This window comes from Dictyostelium purpureum (genome assembly GCF_000190715.1).
Source record: "Dictyostelium purpureum unplaced genomic scaffold DICPUscaffold_419, whole genome shotgun sequence".
Classification (NCBI taxonomy): Eukaryota; Evosea; class Eumycetozoa; order Dictyosteliales; family Dictyosteliaceae; genus Dictyostelium; species Dictyostelium purpureum.
Window position 1 is genome coordinate 1 of NW_003519755.1, and position 14,548 is coordinate 14,548.

At 22.4% G+C, this 14,548-nt stretch overlaps 3 protein-coding genes across 3 annotated transcripts; all 3 read left to right on the top strand.

Moving 5' to 3' along the window:
* Window positions 1-116: 116 nt before the first annotated feature.
* On the top strand, window positions 117-4,359 carry DICPUDRAFT_158200 (uncharacterized protein; the record flags this gene model as incomplete). The annotated part of the gene is made up of 7 exons (XM_003293320.1): window positions 117-175; window positions 1,487-1,905; window positions 2,028-2,455; window positions 2,535-2,958; window positions 3,041-3,072; window positions 3,154-4,149; window positions 4,261-4,359. Coding segments are annotated over 7 exons (2,457 nt in total), but the record flags the coding sequence as incomplete, so codon positions are not given.
* A 236-nt stretch (window positions 4,360-4,595) lies between these two features.
* Window positions 4,596-7,882, top strand: DICPUDRAFT_83925 (uncharacterized protein; the record flags this gene model as incomplete). The annotated part of the gene is made up of 4 exons (XM_003293321.1): window positions 4,596-4,772; window positions 4,807-7,013; window positions 7,636-7,682; window positions 7,767-7,882. The coding sequence occupies 4 exons, from the start codon at window positions 4,596-4,598 to the stop codon at window positions 7,880-7,882; spliced, it is 2,547 nt and encodes an 848-aa protein (XP_003293369.1).
* Window positions 7,883-9,531: 1,649 nt separating this feature from the next.
* Window positions 9,532-11,322, top strand: DICPUDRAFT_158203 (uncharacterized protein; the record flags this gene model as incomplete). The annotated part of the gene is made up of 1 exon (XM_003293322.1): window positions 9,532-11,322. One exon carries the CDS (start codon window positions 9,532-9,534, stop codon window positions 11,320-11,322), a length of 1,791 nt encoding a protein of 596 aa, XP_003293370.1.
* Window positions 11,323-14,548: the final 3,226 nt, after the last annotated feature.

Sequence of the window (14,548 nt, forward strand, 5' to 3'; positions counted from 1 at the left end):
AATAACTATACTTCACTTAAACAAATAAAACTTTCAAATCCACATTTCCATAACAAATCTTTCATAGCTACAACCATTATTATTATTATTATTAAAAAACAACTATAATTTTTTAGTATGGTGATAATAAACAAAAAAATTATCAAGAGTATCATAAATTTTTAAAGAGCAAAGAGTAAGAAAATAAAGTTTTAGAAATTGGAATTATATATTTATAAAAAAACAAAAAGAAAAAACAAGAGCTCACACATCATAAATAAATATCAACCATTTCAATCACAACAACACGAAGTAATCAAAAAAAATAGTTTGGGGAATGGAAAAATAATTATAGAAATTGAAGACCCAAAAATATGAAATTAAACAAACAAAAGCAAGTTATTAAATCTACAGTGCCCGGAATAAATATGTATACCCCATACTTTATTAGGATGGAAATGAAAACTATTGAATAAATAGTTCATATTTAAATTTTAAAAAAGAACCATTTAAATAAATCATAGTACAAGATATTGGTTTATTTGTTAAAAATTAAAAATATATTTTTTCAATTTTATTTGTATTTTTTTATCAATTATTTGATTATTATTAATTAATATTTGGTATATCCTGCACGTTCTTTAAATATTGCATGTAAGATGGTATTAGGTTAACTTGTATATTATTCTCTTCTAAATATTGTTTCACTATCTTTGCTGTATGCGAACTACGGTTGTCTCGACAAAAAAAAATGAGAAATGAAAATTTTTTTTTTTTATATATATATAAAAAAAAGTGAATAAATTTTTATTTCTTAGTTTTTTTAAAAAAATTCACCTTAAAACCCCCTTTGTTCTTTAAAATATAAATTTGGTTTTAAAAATTCATTATTATTATTTACTTATTATCAATAATAATTATATATATAGATAAAATTATAACACAAAATCGCACAGAGAAAAAAAATATAAAAAAAATTTTAAATTATTTTTTTTTTAATTTTTTTTCAAATTTTTTTTCAAAACAGATATCTAAAATAAAAATTAATTATTTTTATGGTAATAATAAAAACATTTAACAAAAACTTTAAAAAAAAAAATCTGGCCCATTTATTTTTGAATCGCTGTGGTAAAAAAAAAAAGTGTTGTGATGTGATTTTATATAAAAATCCAAAAATAGTTTTTTAGAAAAACGAATTTTATAAAACCCAAAAAAAAACTAAAAAATTTTGTTTTTGTGTTTTTTAAAAAAAAAAATAATTGATTTTACTCGTTCACAACATATCACGAAAAAATACGAGTGTTTTTTTTTTTAATTTTTTTTTACAAGATTTTAATTTGAAAGAAGCACACCGCATATAAAATTAAAATCAGGCACAATAAAAAAAAAATATAAAATAAATAATTTTTTTTTATAAACCTAAAATAAAAAAAAAAATCAAACACATAATGAAACAAATAAATATTAATTTTGTTTTGATAATATTGGTTTTAGTTTTTGTTAATAGTAACAATTTTGTAGTATCTCAAGCACCAAGATGTAAAACAACAGAAAATGTGTATCAAGGAGAAGCAAGAAATAAATTTAATGGTATGACGTCCACTAAGGATGTAGATTGGTGGTTTTTACAACAACTTTCAGGTGATAATGGTGGTGCAATTTACACAGACAGCAGTTTATCTGGTGAAAAAATTATATCCGAAATCAACAACTATTATACCAAAAATAGTGATAAAATTCCAAATCCAGTAACTATAACATATGAACAAATATTAAATAATAATAATTACAATAGTATTGCATATAATAATGAACCAAGACATAAAGTAAAAAAAGTTAATGGTGTTGTATATACTGATCCTACAACTCGTGGTGATCCAGGTACAGGTGCACATGCCAAGGGTTTTTTTATTTGGAACAATCAAGGTAAATATAGTCATTTAATAAATATTATTATAATATTTAAAATATTAATTATTAATTTTTTATCTTCATTTTTTAAAAAAAAAAAAAAAAAAAAAAAAAAAAAAAAATTTTATTAATTATAGGAGGTATTCATGTAATTCAAAGTTATCCTCAGTCACCTGAAAAAGATGGGGCTGATGAATTCTTTGAAAAAGGAACTGGGTTTAATTTGGGTCAACATTCAGTTTGTATTAACTTATCACCAGATGAATTAGATATTATTCCAAAGCTTTTAATTTATGGTGATTTTATTATTAATGCAATTAATGGTATAAACATTAGAGATATAACCCACAAGCTATCTGGTATAACCAAGTTTAATGACATTAGAACTAGAGTTGGCTCATTAATCGATACCAGTGCTTTTACAAAAAATGAAATCGCTTCATTTAAAAAATTAAAGAAAACATTTGATATTTTTGATCAAAACATTTTCGATACGATTATCTTTGATCCAAATACAAATCATTGGTCAAAAAATACAATAGAATTATCAAAATGGTCCACAATTGTAAGTTTTAAATTAATTTATATTATTTAATAACACTGGTTTGTATTAAAATTCTAATTCTTAATTTTATTATTAATAGGCAAGCCTGGTCAGTAACAATGATTTTTCATCATTTGATTTCCAAAGAAAGAATGTTAAAGACTGTATACATTACAATAAGGTAATGGATCAATCCAATGGTGATGGTCAATACTTTGTTCAAACCTCAAACAATAATATTCATAAAAAAAAGGCATCATACCCATTATCAAAAAGAGGATTTAATATGATATGGGATTATATTGCAGATTACTATTACAACAACCATCAAAAAACAGGTAAATGGCTTATTAACACAATGCAAAGGGGTGGTAGTAAAAACGGTGATAAAATGGCCAAACCATCAGATAAAATGAATATTGTCAGTAGAACTGATGCACCATGGTCTGTTAGTGAATCTACAACAGATGGTGCTCAACATTCAAAGATATCATATTTAGTCGATAGCACTGGTAATCTATTTTGTAAGTAAGAATATTCTTAATTTTAAACTGAGTTTGTATATATCAAAAAATATACTAATTAATTTAAAATTTATATTAAAAGGTATTGGTGATCTAAATTGGCAAGGTAAACAAGTAAGTTGTTCATAAAAAATAATTACAAGCATATTATATTTATACAATTTTATATATTAACTGTTTTATTTTATTTATTAGGAATCAAGGGGTGGTTGTGCATTTTGTTCAAAAAAATTAGATTATCTAGCTGAATACTATGAAAGTCGTGTCACTGTTATTGCAGACCCTCCAACAACCCCAAGGTATGATAAGTTTGGACCAGAAGTTATACCTTTTGGTACAGCAGGTTTTAAAATTGATTTCACAAATTATTATACTGATTTAGAAAACAAGGGGTTTTATAGTGCTGCAAATAGACCAGTAATGGAAATTAAAAAATTAAATCAACAAAATAATCAATATGAATCTTTCAATCCCAAAGTAATAATAGATACTGAAGATACAAAACCATCTGTAGATTATGATACGGATGGCTCTTTTACAGATGATATTACCAATCTCATCAAGAATTTCAATGGTTTATTAAGTGAAATCTATATCCCAATAAAATTAAATAGAATACAAGCTGCAAATCCAACCTTCGAAATTGACCAAAAAATCGGTCTATTTGTATCTCCAATCTTCAAAGATGAAATTATTTTTTGTGATTATAATGACCCTCATTGCAATTATAATCACGATAACCATTTATTAATAAAAGATTTAGTTTTTAGATTCGAAATGCAAGATTATGAAACTATAGTTCCAAGACAATCAGAAACCAATGGCGAAACCAGAGGTCGTAAAATGAATGTAATTTTCAACCCCACCATTTCTACTACAGCACCACCCAGCATTATCGATAAAACAATTGAACTAGTCAAATTAGAAAAGGACATTAAAGAAATATACGAACATTTTGGAATTGTAAGACAAACACCAATTAGATTTATTAATATTGATTTAACTGACAAAAATAACCAACGTATTTTAATTGGAGATTCCCAAATGTGTGGAGATGTTGATATTATTTACTATAATGAAAATTGCTATGATTTTTTGGTGTACTGCCTCTCTGAAAAGTATGCTGTAATCAACAACGGTATATATAATAGTAGAGTAGATGGTTTTTCTGCTCCAACTGATACCATAATGGTAAGTAATTAACATATGTATAAAAGATATAATATTAAATATACAATTAAAATTTATATATTAAACTAATTTTAAACTTTTTTTTCTTCTCTTTTCTTTTGCCAAAAATAGGGTGCTATCGTATGGCCTAATGGAACTCCAAGTACATGTTTTATTCCAGATGAACCAGATATGGTTAGTCAATCACAAACAATGAACGATGATGATTAATCAATAAAATTTAAACTTTAAGAAAGAGCAATTTTTTTTTTTGTTTTTATCAATACTACAGCTTTTTATAATTTTTTTCTTAAAAATTTCAATTTTTATAATTTTTTTTTTATTTTTTATTTTTTATTTTTTATTTTTTATTTTTTATTTTTTATTTTTTATTTTTTTATAAAAATTTGTATCAATGCAAACGCAGAGATAATAGATAACAGTCGTCTTTATTTTTATTTTTTTCAATGGAAAACAAAAGGAAACTTAATAATAATAATGATAATAATAGTGAATTCAAAAAATTAAAAAAAGATTTAAATAACAATTTAGATGATAAACATGATTTTTTAAATAAAACATATAACGATTTGAGAGCAGTTGATTTAAAAGAATATGCAAGTAAACTAGGTATTGCATGTGGGGTGAATAAAAGAGATATTTATGATAAAATAAAAGAATTTCATAGAGTTGCAACAAAGATTATCAAATGAAAATCAAGAAAAAGAATCGATCAATTCATTCAATAAAGAAAGAGCACAATTAACAATTAAAGATATCGAACCACATGAACATATATTTTGGGAAATATTTAGAAACAAAGCAATTTACAAAGAAATATTTTCAAATTTTAAACCTGATCAAATAACAAGTTATGAAACTTTATTTAATGTATTAGATATACTTGAAAGATATTCAAATGGAGAAGAAATTTTAAAAGATAAAGTAAAGTCTTCTCAATATTTAAATTTTGAAATTAATAATGGAGGTTATGAATCTATTTGTAGGAGAATCATCGAGGAAACACCAGAGAATACAGCATTCTATGAACAGTTATTTTCAAAATATTCAAAATCAATTAGTAGAGATGGTTTTGCCAGAGATGCAATAAAAGAATTAAATATTATGGTATTGAAGATATTGAAGCTAGATAGTGAAATGTTTAAAAGGTTACCAAACAGATCCCCATTTTTAATAAAAAATTATAAAGGTATCAAAATGATCAATTATCTCAAATCTATTGGCATTAAAAATTTTTGTATAGAATTTAAATCGTTTAATTGTTTTCAAAATCTTAAAAATTTAAAACAACTCATCAAAACCATCGAATGTTTACCATCATTTCATAGAAGAATAACCCCAATTCATATAGAGGAAATAAGAAAATTAGAATCAACACCATTTACACCAGAGCAATTAAAATCAAATGTAATCCAACTTTTATTGAAATACTCTGTATTAATCAATAATAATAATAATAATAATAATAATAATAATAATAATAATAATAATAATAATAATAATAATAATAATAATAATAATAATAATAATAATAATATTGTAGACAGCGAAGAAAACTATAAAATCAAACCAATAATATTAAAATATATTGATATTCTATACCAAGTAATAGGCTTAGAAAGAAATCCATTACCATTAGATTATTATTTTTTATTTAAAAAAGAAGATTCAATACTTTATAAATTTAACATAATTAAATTATCAATTGTTCCAGAATTCAAAGACTTATATAAATATTGCATCTATAAAAATTTCAGTTTTAATATCTTTTCACATTCGATCGAAATTCTTCTAAACCTAAGACACAATAAAGCACCAATTGATAAACTATTAAAACACATTGCATTAAGTGGTAATTTAGAATTGATAGAATTTATAATTAATAAAAAAGAACTGGGATTTTTTGCAAATGAGGTGAAACCAACAAATCTATCATTGGGTATTATCGAAGGCATTCAATCAACTGAAGTACTAGACTACTTTTTTAAAAACCACCCAAACTGTATTTTATTTAAAGATGACAATTCTCTATGCTTCAGATTATTAAATATTACAATTCTTTGTCACTATGAAAAGTTAATGGCCAAACTCCGTAGGACTTTTTTAATTGACAATAATTATATTTATAATCAAACTCAAGATCAATCTGGTGTATCAATTTTAGATGTACTTTATAATGCAATTAATAATCAATTGGTTTACAATTTTGATAATTGTCAGTACTTGGATTTTAGGGGTAATATATTTATTTCACAACTTCAATCAGAAATAGCAATAAAATTAGCAAAGTCAAATAAATTTAGACATATAAGGTTCAACGACATAGAATGTGCATTTAAAAATAATTATTTTTTCTCTTGGTTATTTGGACATGCCACAGAGCCTTTGCCAAAAATAGAAAGGTATAGATCAACAGTTTGTTTTTATATCAATCCTAATAAACAAAAACAACAACAACAACAAAACATTCAAGTTTCAATATCTACAAAGCTTTACTATATTTTACTATGTAAATTAGGTAGAACCGATATATTATCAGACTTAGAATCATTCAGAGATGTTCTAGATTTCAAATTTGGATTATCAGCGGTTTTATTAGATAACTCATTAAAATATATTCGAAATGATATATCAGTTTTATTCCTTTTCCTAGAGAGAATAATTCGTAATGGGGATTTACCATCTCTCAAATACATTTCATTAAAACATAACCATTTGTTTGCCAAAAAATCAAAATCAAATCCCAATCCTATTGTCAGTACTTTTTTTTTAAAAAAACTCACATTTCAATCAATCAAAACAGATAATGCCGATGTTACAGAGCTACTATTAAACTTTGTAAAAATTACGAAAGGTGAATGCAGGTTAGCAAAAGGAGATATATGTTCTGTTGTATATGAACATCTAAATAATAAATTCAAATAAAAAAAATTAAAAAATAAAAAAAACTAAAGATTATGAATTTTACCATAATTCAAAAAAAAAAAACAGTTTTTTCACTAATTTCATTTCGATTTTTTCATTATAATAAAGATTTTTAAAAAAAAAAAAAACATTATTTTTATGAATATATTTTTATAAAAAATATTTAAAGAAAAAAATTATAAATTTAAATAAATGTTCGGTTTTATTTTTAGAAAAAAAAATTATAAAAATTAAAAAAAATTAATTTTGAATTTTTTTTTTTTGGATTTATCAACATTTATTGTGCTATAATAATAATAATTATAATAATAATAATTGCAACTAATAATAATAGTAATGATAAGTTTTTTTTTTTCCAAAATGGAAAAACAATATATTAAGTGAAATACAAAGACGCATCAGTTAAGGTAAATAATTACACATGCTATTTCTAAAATTGTTTAATATACAATGTTATACTAATTAAAAATAATATACAATTACTAAATTACTACACATAGACGTATCACCAATAAATATTTACAAAGAAAATAAATGATTATTCAATGGAATTTATAAAAGTTTTGCATTACCTTTTGCATATCAGTTAAGAGTTGCTGAATCAAAAAGTAAGTTTATACAAATATTTAAATGATTCCATACCTATTTATTTACAAAATAATATATTAATTAATTTTTCATTTTATTTTTAGATATTGATTTTATTGGACCATTATTTTCAGATTTAAAGATAGTAAAATCACAAAATGAAAATAAAATATTGAATGCATTAGAAATTACAGATAGTTCAAATGGTTTTAAACAATGATATTTTTTGTTTGTGGTATAATTGATATTATAGAAAGAAACATTACAATAGATACATCCAACATTCCCAACCGCAGCTGCAACCACAATAAACCAATTCTACTTTAATAGAATTAAATTATGGAAATAATAAGAAATTAAAAGTAAGTGGTAATAACATTTCGATAAATTGATTATTGTTTTAAAAATATGTATTAACACTTTAATTATTAATTATAAAACAGGTAAATGAATAGCAATTTAAATAATAATAGTTTCAGTTTAGCCCGAAGCGCAAGTTGTAGTAGTATAAGCAGTTGTAATAGTAATGAGCAATGGGAGTAGCTGTAGTAGCGGTTGCAACAATAAAAACAGTAATAGCTTTTTAATTAATAATGGTAATATAACACTTCCACCACCATCATCATATAGAAATTTAATTAAAGAGGAATTAAAATCACCAAATTATATACTACCACATTTAAAAACATTAAATATCGATAATATTCAAAGGGGCATTATATAGGTTAAATTCAAACAGAGCAGATTACCCAAAGATTACCTATGAAGTTATAAAGAAATGTCTCGAGTATTCAAATGTTGAAGATTTAGAAAAACTATTTAGAGCAATCAGTACATATTCTACAGGTATACCATTCGATAGATTCCCAACCATTTTTATGTGGAGAAAAGGATGTATAGTTTAAAAACTATTATTTTCACCCAGACTTTAATTTTCTCAAACAAAACATCAAAAGAGATTACAGAACAAATGGGTGAAGATTCATGGAGTGCACTTACATGAAAATACAGATTATCATTTTAGCTCTTTCATTTCGGCAATTTAAAAAATCGATCGTGTTAGCCAGTGTATTCTGAAATTTGAACTTTGAATCTTTTGATTCTTTTGCCACATTGTTCTATTCTATCCCATCCCAAATTTGATCGGTTATATTTCAACTGACGAAGAAGCAACTCAGAGTAAATTTCTTACACTGCATTCATTTTGGTACAATTTCATATTGAGTATAATGTGGGGATACAACACATTTTCTTTATTTTCAATTGATTTCTGTTAATAGGTCTTTTATTTATTCCTTCCCATTGATTATATTTATTAAAATTAAAATTTTTTTATATATTTATTATTTAAAATTTTTAAATTTATTAATGTATTTATTATTAATTAGTATTTTTATAATATAATACGTATTAATAATTTTTGATAAATAAATAAAATCAAGTATTTATTAATATTATTTTTTATTTATACATTTCCCTTTATATAACTTCATTTAAATGATTTTTATATTAATAAAAAATTTTTATATATAATTGTGATTCTTATTTTCCATCTGGGAATTTAAAATATTTTAAATTTAATTATATATTTTATTATTTTTCTATTTTATTATTATTAAATTTAAAATTGCGCTTGATGTTTAAATATCAAAAAAAAAATTTATAAATCCAGACAAAAAAAAAAATTTTAAAATTTTATTTTTTTTTTAATTTAAATTTTTAATTTATTTCAATTTAAAAATTTTGAAATTTCCAAATTTTTTTTCATTCATATATTATAGCTTTAAAATTATATTATATTTTTTAAGTATATAGAAATAAATAAATAATTAATAATAATAATTCTTATCTCAAAAATCAAATTTCAAAATGGTACAAATTTTTAGTTTATTTTCACCATTAATTCCATTTTTGAAATTTTCTAATTATAATAAAAATAATAACAATAACAATAACAATAACAATAATTATAATAATAATAATAATAATAATGAAAATAATAATAATATTAATAATAATAAAAATCAAAAAAACAAAGATAATAACAATATCAATGATAATAATAACAATAATAATAATAATAATAAAATAAATATCAATTATAATAATAATAATAATAATAATAATTATAATAATAATAATAATAATAATAATAATAATATCAATAATAATAATAATTTTGATCAAAAAAACAATGATAATAATAATATCAATAATAATAATATCAATGCAAAAAAAATATCTACAATCACTACAACTACCACAACCACCACAACTACCACTACCACTACAACTTTTTGCAAAAATAACAATTACTCAGAATCAACCTTGATATCAGAAAATCAACCAATTTCCGTTGCAAAATCAAATTTAAAAAGGAAATTATCTGATATATATGATTCAGAAAAAGATCAAAGAGATAAAAAAAAGTTAAAAATTGATTCTAATAACCAAATTGATATTCCACCAACCAGTGCAACAGAAGTTAATGTAGCCCAAAAAGAAATAAATGAAAATACTCAAGAAAATATTAATAATAGAAACAATGACGAAATTTTTTTAATTAATTTCGAATCTGTAAAAAATGACGTTATCCAACAATTAAAGTCTGAAAGTCACAGAGAAATAATTTTTGCTACAAATTTATTAGACCATTATATCTCAGATGATGGTTTATTAAAAAAATTGTCCGGTTGTCAAAAGGATAGAATTTTATTCATATTATTAGAATTTATTTTTGAAGAAAAAGGAAAAAAAAGTTGTACAACAGACCTTGCCAAAAAAAAAGCTTGCTCATTAGTTTCAAAAATAATAATCAAAGAATGGTTCGATGAAGAATCATTAGAAAGCATTGAAAAGTGGATAGTCTCACTTCAAAATATTTTATCAGACCCAAACTCTCCAATATATAAAATAGAATGGGTTATGAAAATTTTTGGCCAGTTTGATAGAATTAAAAATGAAAATGGTTTTAATTCATTAAATAGTAAAAAACAAATTGTAATCGATAAAATTTTTAATGTTTCAATAGAACTTCTTAAAAATCTTATTGATTCAAAAAAAAATATAAATGGCCCACAAAAATCATCATCTCTTTTAAATGAAACTATTGAAACAATTTATTCATTATTTGGTTTGGTTAGTGGTTCAATTCGTTCAGAAAATTTACAAGTGGTTTTAGATCTCTTTGACAGAGTAAATTCTCCAAAATCTTTTGAAGTAAAAAAGTTTTTGGTTAATTCAATCCCATTTTTTGAATTAAATGAATTGATAATGGTATTGGAGCACTTCAATTCAAGCCATAAAAAGTTAATTGCAAGTGGTAACTCTAACGGCCCAATTGATGCTCAATCTATTCAATTATTTTTTTCAAACATATTTGTAGTTGTAGAAAGAATTGAAAGTGGTGATTATAATAAGGAAAAAATGGATATTATCTTAAAACTAATTAAAGAATCCATCAAGTTCTCTGGAATTTTATGTTACGAGAATACATTTAGTTTTTTTGAAAAGATGTACGCCGATGTTTTAAAAATTGTAAACCAAAAAGAAAGATTACATAAACTCAATTCAATCAAATGGTTTTTATGGCGTCTCAAAAAAACAAACCCAAATTTTAGATTAGATCACTTTATTTCCATATTAGAACAAACAATTTAAAAATATTCAATACAATAGTTTATTTCTTAAAGTTTCTAATCAAAAATAGGGGTTTTTCCATCAAACAATCAACTAAAAGTCATCACAATCATCAAGATATCCAACAATAATCACACTTTTATTTAAATCTGACAATCATTTAATTCAATCACCACCACATCAGTAATCCAACAGTATAACGACATTTGACCACCATTTCATATTTTTTAACTCAATTATAATAATTAAATTAACCAAGTACAATCAGTAAAATAGTATTTTTAGTTCAATTTAATTATTATCAATTCAGAGTTCTTTTTTATAGTGTATTAAATAAAGATTAAATATTTATTACTTTTTTTAACTTTTAATTTATTATCTATTATTATTTTTTTTATTATAATTTTATTTGGAAATATTTTATTTAATTTTTTGATCATTGTACTTTGTTGTTTTATTAATATATTATTTAAGACTTGTCGTGATGTTATTGGGTTCAATTTTGGTTTCGTTGTTCATAATAGGTTGATTCATCTTCTCTTTTGATACACCCATTTGAAAATTGATTCTTATTCCATTTGATCTTCAAAATTCAACTCTTTAACCTTCGAATATATGATACTTTATTTGATAAGTCTGATTATAAGTTTGCATTTATAAAGTAGAAAGAATAGTGAGAGATACCTGTTGAAGTATGAAGTGTAATACTATATGAGAAGAAAGCAGTACCTATTGATTGTTATTGCTATTATTTTTGAGATTATTATTATTATTGAGCAATAGTTCGTGGTTGGATTGGTATTTATTATTACTTGTAAAAAGTATAAAATCTCTTTTAATAGGTTCGCTGTGCATTTGATAAACATTGGCTAAATCTTAATATAAATGATTAAAATCCTTTCATTCGTGATATCGACAGCAAATCCTGTTGGGGGTACTGAATGGTTTTAATTGGTACACCTGTCTTTTGAATATTAATAAAAGTTAATTTAATTTATGTTTGTGAATCTGCGTCTATTTTCTGTATTTCTTCAACGATGCCAAATTCTATATGTGTGTGGGTTTGTTGTTGCTGTGTTTTATAATATTGATTTTCTAATTTGTTCTATAAAGGTTTTAAACATATTTCGGTTATTTTTAAATTATTATTTTTAGTTTGATGTAATATTTTACATTATTAAAATTATTTGTGTGTGTGTGTTGTGTGTTGAATAAAATAAAAATAAAAATAAAAATAAAAATAAAATAAAAAAATTGGGAAAATTTAAAAAAATTTTATAAAATTATTTGAATTTTAAAAATAATTTGTGTTTTAAAAAATCTTATAAAAAGATGCCCATAATTTTACAACACATTTTTACATTTATATATCAATTTTTTTTATTCAAAAAAATATTTTAAATAAATTTTTTTTATAAAATAAAAAAAAATTAATCATTTTTTGTATAAAATAATAAATAAATATAATATTAAATAAATTAAAGAAAAAATAAATAGTAAACATTATAATAATTAATTATTTATCTATATCAAAGTATACCTAATCAATGGCCCATAAGGGAGCATGGGTGTGACATTCACATAGTGTTTGGCATCGTGGTAATCCTCCGTTTTTTAAACCATAATTCCTTAATATAATGGATATATGCCTGGTGGGCTATATCAAATATTTATTTTATTGAATGTGGACCTTCTTTTAAAAAACTCCGCCCCCCCCATGGCATAGATTTTAATTAAGCTCGCTTACTGTTATTTGTTTTTTTTTTATTTTATTATGAATATGTTTAAAATAAAAAAAACAAATAACATTAAGCGAGCTTAATTAAAATCTATGTAATTTTATTTTTATATTTTTTAATAAAAATGTATTTTTTTTATTTTCAATATACTTTTTCTTAAAATTAATGCCTTTTTTCCTTAGAAATAATAATTAAAAAAAAAAAAAGATTATAGGCAATTAAAATTCGCAAAGAATTAGATTCAAGCAAATTCTTTAAAGTTATTCCAAATTTCGCTTATCACTTAAATAAATTGTTTAACAGAGAAGTTTAATTCAACTCACAAGTATCAATATCTTATTGTAAAGAAGGAAATACAAATGATACACTACAATTAATTGGTATTTCTTTATTCTCATATATTATTATATTTCATCCTTCTACTGGCCATCTCTCACCATTCTTTCTACTTTTTTAATGCAAACTTATAATCAGACTTACCAAGTACTAGAACTGTTCAAGAATAGAGGTTATTTATTCATCATCAAAAACAGGATTAAGCAATCAATCAAATAGTTCAAAAAAACAGTCAAGTATATTTAAATATCGAATTAAATAAACTTAATAATACTGTAGTAATCCTTTATATATTAATATAAAAATGGATTTTGAATCAATCATACAAATTCAAAAGATTCAATCCCAACAAATATAAAAAAGAAAATTGTAAAAATAAACATATTATTTATAAAAAAAAAAATTTATTTTATTTTATTTAAAAATTTATAGATGTTTCAGTATCCTAATACTGAAAATATTAAAATCATTTGATGTATTTCTTTCATCAAATAGATTGAACTATGATATTATCTATTACCAATATATAATATGTTTGTTTCTATTATTATTATTATTTTTAATATTGTTTTATTCTATTATTATTTAATTTTATTTTTATACACACTTAAAATAATTTTATTTTTTTTCATTTTTAGTGATAATATATTTTTTTTATATACTAAAAAATTCATTCATTTTTTATGAAAGAAAACCGATAAACATGAATGAATTTGTTTAGTATGAATGAATTTTTAGTATGGGTGAAATATTTTTATATGGACAATTTTGCAAGTAGCTCATTAACTTCAGAATTATCTTTATCTCTTAAGTTAAACCTTTCACTTTGTGAAACATAAAAATCATTTAAAGTATTCAAAGATATATTATCATTAGAATAATCGTAATCTTCAATATATGAAGTATAAGATTTTTTAAAACACACATTACCGCCATATTTATTTTTAAAATTCAAATAATTTTTTTTAAATTTTTCCCAAGTTTTTTATTTTATTTTTATTTTTATATTTTTCAACACAACAAACACACCCACACAAATAATTTTAATAATGTAAAATATATTACACCAAAAATAATAATTTTAAAATAACTGAAATATGTTTAAACCTTTTAAGAACAATTTAGAATCAATACATTATTTTAAATCAACAAAAACAACAACAATAATAACA